The 19692-nt window shown below is 45.2% G+C and overlaps 1 protein-coding gene across 1 annotated transcript in view; it reads right to left on the bottom strand.

Annotated features, from left to right (window-relative positions):
• Positions 1–19692, bottom strand: part of LOC134446315 (alpha-1,6-mannosylglycoprotein 6-beta-N-acetylglucosaminyltransferase B-like) — a 207429-nt gene that overhangs the window by 15105 nt on the left and 172632 nt on the right. The window contains exons 10-14 of the mRNA XM_063195667.1: positions 18866–18999; positions 16226–16362; positions 5370–5525; positions 2281–2427; positions 1060–1176 (exon numbers count right to left, since the gene is read on the bottom strand). Coding sequence (XP_063051737.1) covers positions 1060–1176; positions 2281–2427; positions 5370–5525; positions 16226–16362; positions 18866–18999 — 691 coding nt within the window. The remainder of the gene's footprint in view (positions 1–1059; positions 1177–2280; positions 2428–5369; positions 5526–16225; positions 16363–18865; positions 19000–19692) is intronic.

Genomic DNA, 19692 nt, shown 5'->3' with positions numbered 1-19692 from the left:
CTGAGCAGAATATTTCTTCCATTGACTGTGTGTGTGTGCGTATGTGTGCAAAAAAGAAATAGTAAAAAAAGTTAATTTTTCTTTCATGTTTTTCTTTGCCGTATCCCTACCTCATCCCTACACCTTATCTGCCATACAAAAAAAACTGTTTTATGTAATGCGGTCATAAAAGTAACCACTACATTAATATCACCTCTACGCCCCTCTACGCATTCTCCTGAAAGCCGTAAACATGTGCTTTTAAGCTCAATAAACTCCACATTTGAAAACATGGAACGCACTCCTGACACACACACAAACACACGCACACAGACAGAGACAGCACACACAGCACACACAAAACCTCAATCTGACATTTATTTGCCTGGCTTGCTTTCAAGGCCTAACAAATGCTTTCTAGTAAAATGTCAAGGTTAAATGTCAAGGTTAAAGGGTTTACACTGTAGGAGGGGTTGGAAGAGGGTGACTGGTCTTTACTGCTGCTGCGTACCGTATATTTCATGTGCTATAAATAGCCTAGCAGCAGTACACACACACACACACACACACACACACACACACACACACACACACACACACACACACACACACACACACACACACACACACACACACACACACACACACACACACACACACACACACACACACACACCCCTATGGAACTGCACCTTACCTGCTGCACACCGTATATTTCATGTGCTATAAATAGCCTAGCAGCAGCACACCGTCTGGACGTGTTTCATTTTTGACTTGTATTGTAGGGCCTCTTACTTCTCAGCATAGTCAGCAAACCAGCAGTCCAACACTTTAAGGGAAGAGAAGCGTTTCTATAGTACCTGATTTCTCAGGAAGAGAAGCGTTTCTATAGTACCTGCTTTCTCATGATCTCTTCAAAGGAAGAGAAGCGTTTCTATAGTACCTGCTTTCTCATGATCTCTTCAAAGGAAGAGAAGCGTTTCTGTAGTATAGCTGATTCCTCATGATCTATTTAAGAAAAGAGCAGGGTTCATAAAGTATACCTGATTTTAAGGAAAGAGAAGAGTTTATATAGTATACCTGATTCCTCATGATCTCCTTGACCGCAGTCTCAAACTCCTCCGAGTTGTTGAAATCCACCGTTATGACGTGCGGTGGCCCGATATACTGCTCTGCGTACGGGTGCTGAGACGACACCTGCATCAGGAAGGAAATGCATCAAAACCAAGTAAAGGTTATTATATCAACCACACATAACTGCTTATCACAGAACAACACTCACCCCACAACATACTGTATATTAAAGCAAACTGAAGAAAATAAACACGGGATAAAAAAATACATCGCAGGCAGAGTAAGTTCATGGCTGGAAGCAAGCAACAACTTTCTCTTCTTCTCCCAGTTTCCCGTACCGCCCGTCCCCGTTATGCCACCTAGTGGAGCAGAATACATTTGAATAAATCTATGATTTGAACACATCCACCGTGGCCAACCTAGCCTGATAACGCCAGGTACATATCCCGTTTTTAAAAAAAGAATAATAATAATACAAGAACTACGTGTTTCTTTGGCATTTTATGGTCAGAGTTGTCTTCGTCTGCATAATTCCTATGTACGAATGTGTACTTCTGCCGTCCAGCAAAAACGATTACGTAATATTGTGACGTCAGTGCAAATGATGGATATCAATGGAAATTCTCCATTTCAATGTCCTGGCGGGAATTTAACAAGAAGAACTTCATCAGATATTTATTTTATAAGGCTTTGTATCTGCGATTTGTTCCTCAAGACTGGCTGAAAGTGGACAAATGCATAATGAACATTCTGCTGGTGGCCAGGGAAAAAAAAACATTACCTATGTGGAAATATACAAGACGGAACAAAAAACAGCCAAAAATGGAACTCTTCTTGGAGCGATGGTTGAAATGGTATTTCTTTGCTCCAGCCAAGTGCTCGAGGTTATTACTATGACTATACAATATAATGTAAATCTATATGTGTGTGACAAACTCCCTGTATGTACATACACATAGTTTTGTTTTTAATATGTGTTGCTTCCCACTTCCCCTTTCCTTGGAATAATACAATATACTGTACATAACAAAGGAACAAATGTTTCACTGCAATCTGTTACCATCTCTGGAGCAATGTGAAGTGCCTCTCTCAAGGTGTAATTCAGCCATCAAAAAAATGTTTGAACACACATTGATCTTACTGGGTAAGGATGGGATTCGAACCGGCAACCCTCTGATCTCAAGGGAACCCTTTTGGGACAGGTGTGTATCCCCATGCCATACATACCTCTCTGGAGGTGGGCTTCCCCCTGAAGAACTCGTGGTTGAGGGAGCTGTGGGGCGGTTTGAAGCGCGGCTGGAGGAAGACGCAGCCGTTGGCGATGGCCTCCAGGGGAGCCGGGCCCTCATAGGGGAACCCAAACCCAATGAAGAGCTGAAGAGGAGCAGAGGAGAGGAAGAAGAAGAGGAGGAGGAGAGGGGAGGGGGAAGAGGAGAGGAAGAAGAGGAGAGAAGAGAAAAGAGGAGAGGGGAGGAGGAATAAGAGGAGGAGAGGAGAGGAACAAGAGGTGGAGAGAAGAGAAAAGAGGAGAGGATGTGAACAGGAGGAGAGAAGAGACAAGAGGAGAGAAAAGAGGAGAGGAACAAGAGGAGGAGAGAAAAGAGGAGAGGAACAAGAGGAGGAGAGAAGGGAAAAGAAGAGAGGATGTGAACAGGAGGAGAGAAGAGAAAAGAAGAGAGGATGTGAACAGGAGGAGAGAAGAGACAAGAGGAGAGGATGTGAACAGGAGGGGAGAACTGGGCAAAGACTGCAGTAGCCAAATGGAAGCCGCAATGCCATTTTACTGTGAAAGTGGGAGATGTTTTCACTGAATACAACTGCCAGTCAGCACTTTTGCTGAGAGAGGGGTACTGTAAATACTCGTTCCTAAATTTAGTCCACTGGGAGGTCATCAAATTCAAACAAACTGCAAAAGTTGCTTTCTTGCTAAATGTGCCCTTCTCTCCTGCCCTTTTCCTCTGCGTGTGTTGCATTGATATACAGGTTAGCTTCTGACAGGCTCCCTGGTCAAGATGGATACGATGGTGAATGTTTAAAAATACAGATTATGATGTAAAATCACACAGTACAACAGCACAATTCACAAAGCCAGAAAAGGAACAAATCATGGGAGAAAAAGAGTTTTGGAATGCTGTTTCTAAAAGTGCTATTGCATTGCTCAGGCATTGGAAGTATTTTTTCAAACAATGAATTTGATCAATAAGCACAAACAAAACACCCTGAAACATGTCCCAGATCACCTACAGCAGGGGTTCCCAAACTGGGGTGCGTGCACCCCTGGGGGTGCGCGGCCTGCCACAAGGGGGTGCGCGAGCTGAATTGAGCAATGGTGGATGTGTGTGTTTTTATAACAGCATTAATGAAAATTAAGTAGTTTTTAATTGCATGGTGAATTATATGCTGGAAGAAACATCAGGTCCATTGGAAATGAGGATTCCCCAAATTATTCTGCAAAATGTGCAACGATTTGTGCAGTGAAACCATACTTGAGTGGCCATCAGCACACCAAAACATTCACTTAGGGGGTGCGCGAACCACATTGAAATGTACAAGGGGGTGCACAAGGAAAAAAGTTTGGGAACCGCTGACCTACAGTAATGCAGTGGTTCTTAACCTGGGGAACGGGCACCCCTTGGGGGTGCACCAGAGATTTCAGGGGGTGCACAGAATGTTGTTTGTGTTGAGGTTATGACCAAAATTCTTGCTCGCGAACATTATAATTAGGCCAAATCAAAACCAAATTAAAAGCCATTTTGGTACCCATGTAAAGTCATTAACGTATTGATTAATGTCTCAAGAATCATTGTTTTAATAACTTAAATCATTTTAGTGCATATACACATGTAGACGTTTGGGTTGGGGGTGCGCGGCTTGTCTTGGGCACAGTTAAGGGGGTGCATTAAGAAAAAAAGGCTAAGAACCAGATGACCTACTGTAAGATGATTCCTATCTGAGTTTACCTTGGCTTCAAAACCAGATCACCTGATGGGAGATGACTCCTATCTGACCTTACCTTGGCTTTGAGACCAGATGACTTGATGGAAGATCACATCCTATCTGACCTTATCTTGGCTTTGCCTGAAACCAGATGACCTAATGGAAGATGATTCCTATGTGAAGTTACCTTGGCTTTGACACCAGATGACCTGATGGAAGATGTTTCCTATGTGACCTTCCCTTTACCTTGCCCTGAAACCAGATCACCTGATGGGAGACGATTCCTATCTGGCTTTACCTTGGCTTTGACACCAGATCAACTAATGGAAAATGATTCCTATCTGACCTTACCTGGGCTTTGAAACCAGATCACCTGATGGAAGATGATTCCTATCTGAGTTTACCTTGGCTTTGAAACCAGATCAACTAATGGAAAATGATTCCTATCTGACCTTACCTGGGCTTTGAAACCAAATCACCCAATAGAAGATAATTCCTATCTGCCGTTACCTTGGCTAATGCACGTTACCTTGGCTTTGACACCAGATCACCTGATGGAAGATCATTCCTATGTGATGTTACCTTGGCTTTGACACCAGATCTCCTGATGGAAGATCACATCCTATCTGCTGTTACCTCTGCTTTGACACCAGATCACCTAATAGAAGATAATTCCTTTTTGCCGTTACCTTGGCTAATTCACGTTACCTTGGCTTTGACATGTGTCAGATCTCCTGATAGAAGATAATTCCTATTTGCCGTTACCTTGGCTAATTCACGTTACCTTGGCTTTGACATGTGTCAGATCACCTAATAGAAGATAATTCCTATTTGCCGTTACCTTGGCTAATTCACGTTACCTTGGCTTTGACATGTGTCAGATCACCTAATAGAAGATAATTCCTATTTGCCGTTACCTTGTCTAATTCACGTTACCTTGGCTTTGACATGTGTCAGATCACCTAATAGAAGATAATTCCTATTTGCCGTTACCTTGTCTAATTCACGTTACCTTGGCTTTGACATGTATCAGATCACCTAATGGAAGGTAATTCCAGCTAAGAAGACCAGTGCACTATGATTCCTGTCTGACCTTACCTTGGAAGACGATTCCTACCCTACCTTACCGTGGAAGATGATTCCTACCCTACCTTACCTTGGCTTTGATAGATAGATGATTCCTACCATATCTTACCTTGGCTTTGATAGATAGATGATTCCTACCCTATCTTACCTTGGCTTTGAAACCAGATGACCTAATGGAAGATGATTCCTACCCTATCTTACCTTGGCTTTGATAATTAGATGATTCCTACCCTATCTTACCTTGGCTTTGAAACCAGATGACCTAATGGAAGATGATTCCTACCCTATCTTACCTTGGCTTTGCGCAGCAGGGTCTGCAGCTCGTGCTGGGGCAGCAGGCCGTGGTTCTTGACGAAGGCGGGCACCTCAGGCGGACGCTGCGTCTCGTAGTAGACGGTGCCGTGCACCTCCATGTAGCGATGCAGGATCTGAAGGAAGTGCTCCTTCCCCTGTGGAGGACAAGAGGACATTGAGGTCGTAAAGGTGATGGGCATCGGCCATAGGTTGCCAGGGTTGACCAGTCGAACGTGCCTCTGATCCCACTAGCCTGATTATCATCGACTTTCAAATCTCTTTGAGACTTGGTCTGACCAAGAGCATAACAATTAACATTTCCCAAACGGCATGGTTGACCCGCCTCCCTTGGTTTACTACTGGTTATTTGCTTCCCGGCAAAGTAGGAGGAGTTCCCGATTTTTCGGGAGCCGAGAAACTAAATTTGTTTCGCTCCTGGCCTGACTAGAAGCAACGCTGAAGGTGTTGCGTCACTAGTAGCGCGTTCAGGCAGACTGAGAACCGAGCTGGAGCCCGTTCCTGCACCTAATCGTGAACCGGCCGTCGTGTTCACGCCACAGATATTGGCGTTCGCGAACCGGAAAGTTGGTTCGCAATGCGAACCGCAAAATATTAGGTTTTTCTCTGCGAACCGTGACGACAGCGTGGCCGTCAGCAGGTTCATCCGTGTAACAAAGTCACGTGCGGAAAAACTTCAGAGCCCGGTATGAACACGGGCGGTTCGCAGACAAGCACTTTGGTGCTGAACGTAACTGGTGCGGGCACCGACACCGGCTCCGTTCTGGTCGGCCTGAAAGCCCTATAGGAGGACGTGGCCTGGCTATGATCCCACAGCACTGTGCACAAATTCCCACATCCCTTTGCTAGAGTGGACAGCCGATCATAAAGCTGTTGGATATGAGCAAGAAACGCTACCTCGCCTGTAGATGGATAAAGGCCATAAAGCTGGATGGCAGGATGCCAAGGTTTTTTTCTCTTCTCATTCCTACCCTAATGTGTACTATACTGAGCTTATAGGTGGTGGAGGTGTGTTTAAATGAGCGGCGCCTGGATGGGCAGCGGTCACAGAATACTTGTACAGTGTATTCTTAAACGCAATTTCGTTGTCAAATTCATTTGTCAATGACAAATAAAAGCTCTTGATTCTTGATTCTCTTGAAGGTTGGCTGGCCAGAGCTGTTTGGCATGGATAGCAGGTTGCCAAGGTTGGCTGGCCAGAGCTGTTTGGCATGGATAGCAGGTTGCCAAGGGTGGCTGTTTGGCATGGATGGCAGAATGCCAAGGGTGGCTGGCCAGAGCCTCTTACTTATCACCCAGAGAGAGAGACGGGACCTCAAAGGAGAGAAAGACCTTGAAGGATACACAGCCCAGTGACCATAAGCCAGGTCCCTTCAGCCCAGCCAACCCAAGCCAGGTCCCTTCATGTACCACATAGTAGCCTCTGGCCCTACTGTAGCTCCACTGTGAATATAAAATAAGATGCAGGACTTGTCTTTCTGTTTTGGCTCCACTGTGAATATAAAATAAGATGCAGGACTTGTCTTTCTGTTTTGGCTCCACTGTGAATATAAAATAAGATGCAGGACTTGCCATTCTGTTTTGGCAAGGCTTCATAACACCGCTGCTCCACTCTGGCACACGTTGTGACAAGAGGGGCGAAGAGGTGACAAGGGAACAGACACAGACAGCCAGGCAGAAGAGCTGACAAGCAGGGCAGAGTGGGAGGCAGGCAGAGGCAGAAGAGCAGACACACAGGGGTAGACATGCAGGGGTAGAGGGGGAGGCAGGGAGGGGCGGAGGGGAGGCAGGCAGGCAGGCGGAGGAGGAGGGGAAGACAGGCAGGCAGCGGTGGAGGAGGGGGAGACAGGCAGGCAGGCGGAGGAGGAGGGGGAGACAGCCAGGCAGCGGTGGAGGAGGGGGAGACAGCCAGGCAGGCAGGCGGAGGAGGAGGGGAAGACAGGCAGGCAGCGGTGGAGGCCTCCTGGAGGGCGAGAGAAGTCTGCCAGGAGATGTCATGAATGCAGAAACCAGCCCCCATTGGATATTCCCCCACTGGCCTACTTTGGCACTGTGGCTCTACAGCCTCTGTGGTGTGGCCTCTGTGTTTTAATGACAAGTTGGAAGTTTCCCCAGTAACTTATTTTACTCTAAGCTCTGCCAGAGGCCCTGAGGACTTAAAAGAGCAGCTGTCACAGAGTGTGCGGATTTAGTTAAGAGGGAATGACAAGGGAATAAGCAGCAGAAGTGGAAGAGGTTAGAAAAAAAGAACAGACCAAGGAGGGAGAGGAGGAGTAGCCTGATTATCATCGACTTTCAAATCTCTTCAAGACTTGGTCTGACCACGAGCATAACAATTAACATTTCCAAAAAGGCATTTTCCAAACGGCCTCCCTTGGTTTGCTAATGATTAGTTGCCTACCAACAAAGCGGGAGGAGTTCCCGTATTTGCGTTGCTCTTGACCTGACTGGTAGCAATGCTGAAGCTGTTGCGTCACTAGGAGGGCACGGCCTGGCAAGAGGAGGAGCTGAATCTGCCACGTAGCATAGCATCCTCCTGGCAGGATATTGTGGTGATGAAGCTGAAAACACTGTATACACCAGGGGCTCAATGTGGTAATGTCTCTTCACCCACATGGAAAGATTATTTTTATTATTCAGCCAGTTCTCAAAAATAACCACTAGGGCTGAACTGACATGGGAAATTGTTCAAATAGTTATGAAAACTCAGAAAGGACCTCTCATAGACACAGTCAAAATAGGCGAAACATCAACTATCTTTTGAAATCAATGACTTTGGTGTTCGTGTCTCCTGCAGTGTGAGGGTAGACACCTTCAGAGACATAAGACCTAGGAGTTCTAAACGGTAGGTGAAAGTTGCCTTGAAAAAAATTCCACCATCACCCTCAATCCTGTTTTCTTTTCCTTTTCAGCTCTTCATTTTCTCTCTCTCTCTCTCACTCTCTCTCTCTGTCTCTCTGTCTGTCTCTCGCTCTCTCCCTCTTTGCCATGCCTCTCTCTCTCCCTCAGATGCTGTGAGGTCTCTGTATTGACTTCCCGGCGATGGTCTCAGATGCTGTGCCCCGTCTCTCTCTCTGCCCTGCCTCTGTCTCTCCCTCAGTCTCTGTGAGGTCTCCGTATTGACTTCCCGCTGCTGTTAAGCGGCTTATTCTCACTCCATTGTGTGTCCTGTGGCTGTAATTGGAGGCTGTGGGATCGATCGCTTCCTCTGTGAGGATTTTCTGAGCCAATTAGGAGATAATCTCTCCTGTTACAGTTTTTCTCGATTGCCTACACACAATTTTCGGAATCGGTCTTCGAATTCTCAAAACTCTACACACAAATCTCCAAACCTCACACACAACGGGCCAAACTCTTCACTACCTCTGAAAAATGCACGTCTTGTCTCAAAACAATGTAATCTCTTCTAAAAACCTCATTTTGTTGTCAAATGACACACACAGACAGTCACTACAATACACATTTGCAGACCCATTAAAACACTGTTGGGCACAGGGTAAAACTAATTTCTCCCAGTAACTTGGGCTTTTTTTGTTCTGGATTGCATGGATACTGTGACATAAGTTGGAAAAACTTCATTCCCACAACACACAAACAGAAACAGAAAGATTTTTATGTCTTTTTCACAAAAATAACACAAAGATAAACCCCACTGCCTATTTGGCAGTACAAAAACCCCATTACATTACTGTATAGCCTATTGCTATGAAAAAAAACTCTATACTCAACTTGAAACACAGTAGAAACTTATTTTCTTGAGTGTTCTACTTACTAAAGAGGGTATTTTTCTGTAGTAAAATACTGAAATATTGTTTTTAGACTCGGAGTACACAGACGTGTATATATTTTACATATTTTTAAAAATATTTAAAAATTGCACTAATGTATTGTAAAATATTGGGTAACCACATGAAAGTTATGTCTTGTATAACATATTTTTGAGTTCAAAAACTAAACAAATGGGTTTTCTCCTTGCATCCACTCATTTTTCATCAATATGACATGCAATGTGTGTCCTTATGGGGTGATGATTTCAGATTGTAAACCGGTATGAAGAGAGTTTGCCCATGTGATGAGGAAGTGAACATAGTTGCAGTTGATTGTAGTGTTGTGAATGACAGTGTGTTCCATGAGAAACCCAGTGTTTTTCTTTATGAAAATTGAGTGTAATCCAGAGAATTGTGTGTAATGGTGTGAAAAGAGTGTGTTTTAAAACTGGAATTTGAGTGTTAAGTAGGAATTGTGTTTAGTGTTCAGTGACATTGGTTAAGGGAGTTGGGAAATGGGTGAGATGTTCCGAGAATTGTGTGTGAAGTACCAGAACTTGTGTGGAGGCAATCGAGAAAAACTGTAAGTGTGGAAGACAGGAGGAATTACACAGCAATGTAACCCCAGAAGACATTGGCCGCCATCTTTAAGCTGGTGTCACTGATGATATGAGATGCTATTACGTAACACCCTGCCACAACAGTGCATACTGTATGACTCGAGCGGCGATATACGGAGACGCAATAGTGTAAGACAACAGCTTTTGTCGATACCTACAGTAGCAACGTCTGCTACCTCATCACACAATCGCACAAGCACACACAAGCATACATTTGTACGTCCGTACCACAAGGGCAATATATGAGTTCCGATTCCAGTAACAGACAAACATTTTTCTACGGTCTTCTTTTCAAGTGGGCTTTTTGCCAGCTTGTTATTGAATGAACAACCCCTGCCCAGTGTGGTACAATGCACCCCCCCTCCCCCATTTCAAACAAAATGGTGAGTAGGGGAAGTTGTGCAATTGCCATCATCCGGATTGAGCATAACAATCGGCTTGACTGTTGAAATGCGGAAAGAGAAGCTTGTAATTACTGGACTGGTGGGGGCTTTTGGAAATCAATGTGCTGTTCAGTGTTGCCAGATTTGCATTTTTTCTGCTGTTTTGTGCCCATAGAAATCAAAGCCATTTGTTGATATTGGGCGGGATTTAGCGCATTTTGGCGTTTTTTGAGAACCTTTTAGGCGGGATTTCATCAGACACATCTGGCAACACTGGTGCCATCCTTAAAAAAACCCGATGCTGTTCCATCTACGAGCTCATCCACACTTTATGGGTCTATCTCAAAGTCAAGGATCCTGGCCTTGCTAAGACATGAAACGCCCAGTCATTGGATACTCCGAATACTTTCACGTCCTAGCAAGGCCAGGATCCTTGACTTTGAGATAGACCCTAAGTTTGTGAATTACTCAACTGAATGCATTCCCTTCGCGTCAATCAGTAATCAACCAGTGCTCTCCCCCATCCTCCTCCATGACTGAGGTACCCTGAGCATGGTACCGTCCCACCGCACTGCTCCCCATGGGGCGCCACTGAGGGCTGCCCCCTTGCACGGGTGAGGCATAAATGCAATTTCGTTGTGTGCAGTGTGCAGTGTGCAGTGTTCACTTATGTGCTGTGGAGAGCTGTGTCACATTGACATTGGGAGTTGGAGTTTCCCAATGGGCTTTCCCTTTCACTTTCAAATTACACACATAATATGAAATCAATGGATGGGACTTGGGAAACACTCCATATGTGCAACCACAGATAATGCAGATAAGTGGGGCAGCTGTGGCCAAGTGGTTAGAGAGTTAGTCTTTCAGTCTTGGGGTTGCAGGTTCGAATCCCCCCTGACCTCTCCCTACACCTGAATCCGTGACTGAAGTGCCCTTGAGCTAGGCACTGAACCCCACATTGCTCCAGGGACTGTAACACATACACTGACAAATATTAATTGTAAGTCACTTTGGATAAAAGCATCAGCTTAATGTAATGTAATATGTAATGTAATGTAATGCCACTGTTACATGACATTTTTGTTTGTTTATTTGTTTCTATTGGATTATCTGAAAATCACATTGATTGCTTGTACAGTACTGATGGCTAATTAATTTATGGGCCTTAGCTGTGGTTGTACAACCTGATTTCTGCTACTAAAAGAACATTATTGACTCATCTGTATCCATGAATGACCCTTTAAAGAACCACATTATATGTCTGGCAGGATGAAGAATGAATCAATCTTTCCAGAACCGATATGGAGATACTGTATTACCAATGGTTACAGAGTTCAAAAGAGACCCGAAGACAGCTAAGGGAATCATCTACATATACAAGTAGCTTTTGAATTTCAACTTGTAAAACTCTTAACAAACCTGTAGAGACTTCTTTGTGATAAACTAAACTATCAATCACAACAGCAGGAGTGGTTCATTTCTATTTTCTTTTTTCATGTCGGTGGATATCAGATCACAAGACGCATATAAAATAACTTATCCAAATTACATGCTGCTTTTCACCCACTGTTTAATAGCTAACTTGGATTAGCAATCACGTGTTGCGCTCCATTGGCTTATCACTGCGCTGCACATTACAATGTGTAATGAAATGCTGCTTCAGTGAGCACTAGCGAGCAGGCTAGCAGGGTTCTGCTGATAGAGGCTTGCTGGAGCTAATTACAAGATCGCAATCATGCAATGTGATTAGCTAAGGCGTAGTAGAGTGCACGGTGTCATGCAGACTCTGATCAAATTGGATGAGTGCAGGATAGAAGTCACTTTTGTATCCGTGACAAGCAACAAAACACACACTGCTTAATGGTTGTTCATAATTGTCTTGTGTTGCAAGGAAGATGCATGCTGTTAGATGGAAGGGAATGGAAAAGTTGTTGATATGAGATGATGTAATAGAGTCCACATAAACAAGTGAGCGACTGTGTGTGCAGCATGCAGACTTGCGTCCTCCACTTGTGCTTGTGGCCTGGTACCAGGAAGTAGTACGTCGTGATGACATCACTGACAACTGCATTATATTTCAATATCTCACTAAAGCTCAATTGTTAAGTCATTTTCTCATTTGCAAACTGGATGGTGAATGAAGAATAGTCCCCCAAAAATTGTTGTGACTAGGCTGACAGCAGGGAAACTTAATTGCTTTCTCTGTGGAGGCGGAGCCCTAGAAAAACGTGAGGCCACAAGCACAAGTGGAAGACGCCAGGTCACGTATTGGAATGCACCCACTGTGTGTGCAGCATGCAAGTGAGTGAATGACATGAATGGTGTTTGGTGCTTAAATTTCCACTGTGCGTTTTTTTTAGTGGTTCATTACCAAAATATAGGCTGTCCGTTCACATATTCACTTTTAATGAATGTTTACTATCATCATCCTTTCAAAACATTCATTTTGGCTTGGAAATGCACATTACACATATGCCCATGTACATTAACAATATATCGAATTACCAGCCAGAGACATCATCCTCTCTCTTCGTGCAGCACCGAATCCTACACAGTGGACCTTTTCAGCAAGTCATGGAGTGTGTGAGGTGGTAGTGGTGTAGAGTGGTGAGCAGGTGAGGTGCTAGTGGCAGGTAGGTGGTAGTGGCAGGTAGGTGGTAGTGGCAGGTAGGTGGTAGTGGCAGGTAGGTGGTAGTGGTGTAGAGTGGTGAGCAGGTAGGTGGTAGTGGTGTAGAGTGGTGAGCAGGTAGGTGGTAGTGGTGTAGAGTGGTGAGCAGGTAGGTGGTAGTGGTGTAGAGTGGTGAGCAGGGAGGTGGTAGTGTAGTGGTGTAGAGTGGTGAGCAGGTAGGTGGTAGTGGTGTAGAGTGGTGAGCAGGTGAGGTGGTAGTGGTGTAGAGTGGTGAGCAGGTGAGGTGGTAGTGGTGTAGAGTGGTGAGCAGGTAGGTGGTAGTGGCAGGGAGGTGGTAGTGGTGTAGAGTGGTGAGCAGGTGAGGTGGTAGTGGTGTAGAGTGGTAGTGGTGTAGAGTGGTGTAGAGTGGTGAGCAGGGAGGTGGTAGTGTAGTGGTGTAGAGTGGTGAGCAGGTAGGTGGTAGTGGTGTAGAGTGGTGAGCAGGTGAGGTGGTAGTGGCAGGTAGGTGGTAGTGGTGTAGAGTGGTGAGCAGGTAGGTGGTAGTGGCAGGGAGGTGGTAGTGGTGTAGAGTAGTGGCAGGGAGGTGGTAGTGGTGTACCGTGGGAGACCTTACCTGAAGCTGCATCCCGTCACCAAGGGGGAGGAGGAGCATGAGAAGGAGGAGAGGAGGAGAGGAAAAGAGAGGGAATCACATCACAGAGGAAAAGAGAGGGAATCACACCAGAGAGGAAAAGAGAGGGAATCACACCAGAGAGGGAGAGAGAGAGAGGGAGTGATGAAAGGAAGACAAAACAAAACAAAACCATAATGCAATACACTGCAATAGGAGGGAGAAGAGAGAACAGGAAAAGGGCAGTAGTAAAGAAGTGACGCTAGGGTAGGGTAAAGAAGTAACGCTAGGGTAGGGTAAAGAAGTGACACTAGGGTAGGGTAAAGAAGTGACACTAGGGTAGGGTAAAGAAGTGACACTAGGGTAGGGTAAAGAAGTGACACTAGGGTAGGGTAAAGAAGTAACGCTAGGGTAGGGTAAAGAAGTAACGCTAGGGTAGGGTAAAGAAGTAACGCTAGGGTAGGGTAAAGAAGTAACGCTAGGGTAGGGTAAAGAAGTAACGCTAGGGTAGGGTAAAGAAGTAACGCTAGGGTAGGGTAAAGAAGTAACGCTAGGGTAGGGTAAAGAAGTGACACTAGGGTAGGGTAAAGAAGTAACGCTAGGGTAGGGTAAAGAAGTGACACTAGGGTAGGGTAAAGAAGTAACGCTAGGGTAGGGTAAAGAAGTGACACTAGGGTAGGGTAAAGAAGTAACGCTAGGGTAGGGTAAAGAAGTGACACTAGGGTAGGGTAAAGAAGTAACGCTAGGGTAGGGTAAAGAAGTAACGCTAGGGTAGGGTAAAGAAGTGACACTAGGGTAGGGTAAAGAAGTAACGCTAGGGTAGGGTAAAGAAGTGACACTAGGGTAGGGTAAAGAAGTGACGCTAGGGTAGGGTAAAGAAGTGACGCTAGGGTAGGGTAAAGAAGTGACACTAGGGTAGGGTAAAGAAGTAACACTAGGGTAGGGTAAAGAAGTAACGCTAGGGTAGGGTAAAGAAGTAACGCTAGGGTAGGGTAAAGAAGTAACGCTAGGGTAGGGTAAAGAAGTAACGCTAGGGTAGGGTAAAGAAGTGACACTAGGGTAGGGTAAAGAAGTAACGCTAGGGTAGGGTAAAGAAGTGACACTAGGGTAGGGTAAAGAAGTGACACTAGGGTAGGGTAAAGAAGTGACACTAGGGTAGGGTAAAGAAGTGACACTAGGGTAGGGTAAAGAAGTGACACTAGGGTAGGGTAAAGAAGTGACACTAGGGTAGGGTAAAGAAGTGACACTAGGGTAGGGTAAAGAAGTGACACTAGGGTAGGGTAAAGAAGTGACACTAGGGTAGGGTAAAGAAGTGACACTAGGGTAGGGTAAAGAAGTGACACTAGGGTAGGGTAAAGAAGTGACACTAGGGTAGGGTAAAGAAGTGACACTAGGGTAGGGTAAAGAAGTGACACTAGGGTAGGGTAAAGAAGTGACACTAGGGTAGGGTAAAGAAGTGACACTAGGGTAGGGTAAAGAAGTGACACTAGGGTAGGGTAAAGAAGTAACGCTAGGGTAGGGTAAAGAAGTGACACTAGGGTAGGGTAAAGAAGTAACGCTAGGGTAGGGTAAAGAAGTGACACTAGGGTAGGGTAAAGAAGTAACGCTAGGGTAGGGTAAAGAAGTGACACTAGGGTAGGGTAAAGAAGTGACACTAGGGTAGGGTAAAGAAGTGACACTAGGGTAGGGTAAAGAAGTAACACTAGGGTAGGGTAAAGAAGTGACACTAGGGTAGGGTAAAGAAGTGACACTAGGGTAGGGTAAAGAAGTGACACTAGGGTAGGGTGACCAGATTTTTGTAGTCTGAAACCGGGACACTTCGTGCGTGACATAGAAAGGACCACTTGGCGGGCGGGTCTGTGGGCCCTCCCCAGAAAAAAATGTATTTTTAGATGCAATTTCCTGCATTCTAATCAATTTTAGGGGGAGGAATGACAAATCGCAGCCGACTCCTTCAGACTTTCTACAAAAGAGCTGGCTGCCATGAATTGTGGCAGGTAAACATGTCATCTTTTCCATATATTTACCCTGACAGACATGTAGCGCAATGTAGCGGATGGCTGAAACCCGGGACATATTTGTGTCCCGACAGAATTTGCTCAGGACCTGGGACACACAACTCCAAACCGGGACTGTCCCGGTCAAACCGGGACGTCTGGTCACCCTACGCTAGGTACGCATAGCGGGCGAAATGAGTGAAGCGAAGAGAGGCGAAATTCAGTGTTCCATTCTGACACCACAACCGTCATCAGGTTCTCGCGGCGAATTAAACAGTTATGCTGTTGATTTGATTGGCCGTCGCAGGAGAAATTCGCTCCTCATTTGCATAATATTAAACTTAGTTTAATAATTTCGCTTCGCTTCAGTCCCTACCGCAAGGGGGAACATGAGACGAAAAGAGGATAGAAAACAACTAATTCACTACGCAAATGCTCACCCCCCTCCTCTCGTTCCATATAAGCAGATGTTTGTTTGTCTCCCTTACCCTTACCTTCTCCTTATCTCATATAAATATCTAGCATTCATATTCTCCCACCATTCTTTTGTGCTGTACCGGTATCGTTCAGATTCTCCCTCCATCTAAACACAGTGACTTATTTTTATTTCACATTAATTTTTTTGGTTTTGAACAAAACACCACTCCCCAAATATACAGTTAACAGGTAGGAGTCCAGCGTGGCTGTCTGGGACATATCAAGGGCACATCAAGGGCATATCAAGGACATATCAAGGGCACATCAAGGACATATCAAGGGCATATCAAGGGCATATCAAGGGCACATCAAGGGCATATCAAGGGCACATCAAGGACACGTACTGTGTGGCAGAGCTCTCACCTTCCACATGCTGACTTCCTTCCCATAGACGACGGCCATGTTGCGGACCTTGTTCACCTTTATGTTGTGCTTCTCCGTGCTGTTCAGCTCTTCCGACACGAAGCCCATGAAGGAGTTATCCGGGGTGTGAGCTATGTGGACAGAAAACCAGGCAGGAAGTGAGCGAGTGATCAGAGGTGTCAAAAGTAAAAGTAAAAAAAATAAACACAGTTTCCCTGCCACAGAAGTAACTTATCTGAGTAACCAGTGGACCTGTGTACTCGTCTTACGATCAGCTAACTCTGCACTGGTTGGATCAAGTTTGTGCTGGTTCCTTAGGTTAGGTTTTCAATGTTTTTCAGTAATAACACAGTCTATCTATCTCATTAGGTACAATGGAGTAAATGGTGTACCAGCTATGACTTATTGTCCGACTTCGTAGGTTTCATATCGTTTTAAGAACAATACCTAGGCTACGTTTAGCTGTGTAGGCTATGCTCAAACTCGGTTGGCAAATCTGCATCTCCATTGTCTGACGCCCCATTAATAACTTTATGGCGGACTCTTCCACAACCAGCGAAGTAGCCTACCTGATCCAGCTTAGTCTCATACTGCAGGTGGGAGATTGTTATTCAACTTTAAGGTTTTTTTTATATAGGTCTACTGATTTCAGACATCTCAAAACGCATAGGCCTATGCTTCGCACAATTCAGCATTGGTGTGTAGACTACAGAAGCGTGTTGCACATCACAGCTCCCCACCACACACTCTTCCTACAACATTGATAGAAATATTGAGTGTCGAGATGAGAGATCAGAACTTCCATACAAGAATGCAAAACGAGTTGGGGTGAGAGGGAGACAAATTAACTTCCGCGATGGTTTAAAATGTGGGCTATGTTTGTTCTGGAGACTCGGAGATGGTGTTTCACTGTTGACGCTGGTCGCAGCGTCCAGGCTGCATAGCACCGCTTACAGCAATGACGTGATTCAAACAAAGAATGTGGGCGGGCTGTTGCATTCTGAAAACAAGGGTCTGACTTGTTACCAAAAAAAAATAGACCAAACGTGGCAAGTCACGCCAAGTCATTGCAAGTTACAACTGTCAAGTCCAAGTCGAGTCCCGAGTCAAAGGCGTGCAAGTCGAGTCGAGTCGCAAGTCCTTTCTGATCTTGAAATTTCAAGTCGCAAGTCTTCACACCGCTGACTCGAGTCTGACTCGAGTCAAAGTCACTGGACTCGAGTCCACATGTCTGGTAACAGCTATGTAATGCCATGTGCTAGTGTTTTAATTACACCACAAAGGTACTTTCACTTTTACTTTTGACACCTCTGTGAGTGATGCACAGTAGTCAGCAAAGGCTTGTATAAATTGTTTAACCCATTGTGTCCTGGAGCGATATATACTGTGCTGCATTCGGGTTCTTGAGATTTGAGCTGTTTAATGAAAAGTGTGGGTATGGTAGAGCTGAATGAACATATTTTTGTGCAAAATGAAGGCTCTGGCTTGTAAATGTAACTTATTTCATGTTTATATGTGCATTTGAGGCTGAGATATTTAGGTTTTAATAGAGAGAGGGCGCCTTTTCCCAAAAAGGACTTAGGCTAAAATGGGTTAAAGGTTTTATGTGTCTGTCTGTGTCACGGGCATCCATCAAGGGTACTGTGAAGGAGGATAGAAAGATAAGTAAAAAAAAAATCCAGACTTATGTGTCGTTATTTTTCCATAACCTGAGGACAGATTTGATCTACGGTGTGCTGCCAAGGTAATGGGAGCAAAATGCCACAGTGAGCAATCTCAGAGAGGAGAGAGAGAAGAGAGAAGGGGGCAGGGTGGATAGGAGGAATTATTGAACGAACAAGGCTGCCTGCCACCTCAGTGAAGGGAATCAGTCTCTGCCACTGTTATGATTAAGTGATCCAGCTTGTCAAAAAGGTACAGTAGCACCTTCCATTACAAGGTTGCCCCTTCTGGTGTCTACTGGCTACTGCCTGCATTACAAGGTTGCCCCCCCTGGTGGCTACTGCCTGCATTACAAGGTTGCCCCCACTGGTGTCTACTGGCTACTGCCTGCATTACAAGGTTGCCCCCCCTGGTGGCTACTGCCTGCATTACAAGGTTGCCCCCACTGGTGTCTACTGGCTGCATTACAAGGTTGCCCCCGCTGGCTACTGCCTGCATTACAAGGTTGCCCCCGCTGGCTACTGCCTGTATTACAAGGTTGCCCCTTCTGGTGTCTACTGGCTACTGCCTGCATTACAAGGTTGCCCCCCCTGGTGGCTACTGCCTGCATTACAAGGTTGCCCCCACTGGTGTCTACTGGCTACTGCCTGTATTACAAGGTTTCTCCCACTGGTGTCCAGCTTCTGGGTGAAAGAAGCAGCAAGAGCGCTTCAGATCCAGCTCCTGTTACACCAAATACCACTGGGCCCACACAGTTGTGCAGCTCTACGCTAAGGGGCTAACTAAGTTAGGCTGCTTGCTGTGTTAAATTTGATTTGGCCCATCTTCACCATCAAAGCCATGCAATGGCGAATGTCAACAGATTATGACTAGTGGATGAATGGAGCACTCACAGAACATGGTGATGTACTTACGGAACATGCTGATGTACTTACGGAACATAGTCATTACGGACCATGGTGATGTACTTACGGAACATGGTCATGTACTGGCGGGAGTTGAGGTTCCAGTAGCCCCAGTTGGTCCGGTATCCGTGGAGCGTGGCGTACTCTTCGTGGTTGTAGGCCGGCTCTGTGCCAAACGTGTCGATCACTCGGATGTGGCACCTGGAGAGAAAGAAGCAAATGGGTTTGTTAGAATTCATGTGTCTAAGATCTAAGATCTGATGTTTCACATGTCATCGCTTGTCCATTCTTTCAAATTCCTGTCAAAAAGACGTAGGATGCTGCAAAATGAAAGAAAGTGAAATATGACCTTTTCATTGTAGACACACTGCCATTACTTACCAGGGCTCTCAAGTCTCACTCTTTGAGAGTGTGACACACGCATCTGAGAGAGTTCACACTCTCACACGCCACACATGGTATTTCACACTCTGAAGTTTTGATAATTTATCCAATCGGCGCACATTAATTCATCCACAGACGCGCCAGCAATTGGTAACAGCGCTTCTGTGTTCAGACTAGTTACCACGCTATTCAGCCAATCAGAAAAGAGATTATTCGGTTGTCGGGCAGATCAGAGTGGTGGATCAGAGTTTCATCCAATAGCGCTTTTCATTGTGGACACACTGCCATTACTTAGTCTAACATGACAGTTGCTATATGGTATAGTGTGCTAAGGCATGTAGTTTCATGTTGTGGGTTCATACAATTTGGCTGTCAAACAGAGAAACTATCACTGTTACAGTAGATGAAGTCAAACATGTTTTTCCATTTTCATCTGAACTCTCTTGCTGACAAGACCTCTGCTGTTGACAGAAGCAGAAGAAGACAAATATCAAGAGTGAGTTTCTTTTC

The sequence above is a fragment of the Engraulis encrasicolus genome, chromosome 1, assembly GCF_034702125.1.
Source record: "Engraulis encrasicolus isolate BLACKSEA-1 chromosome 1, IST_EnEncr_1.0, whole genome shotgun sequence".
NCBI classification, from domain to species: Eukaryota; Metazoa; Chordata; class Actinopteri; order Clupeiformes; family Engraulidae; genus Engraulis; species Engraulis encrasicolus.
This window is presented reverse-complemented; position numbering and strand designations above follow the sequence as displayed.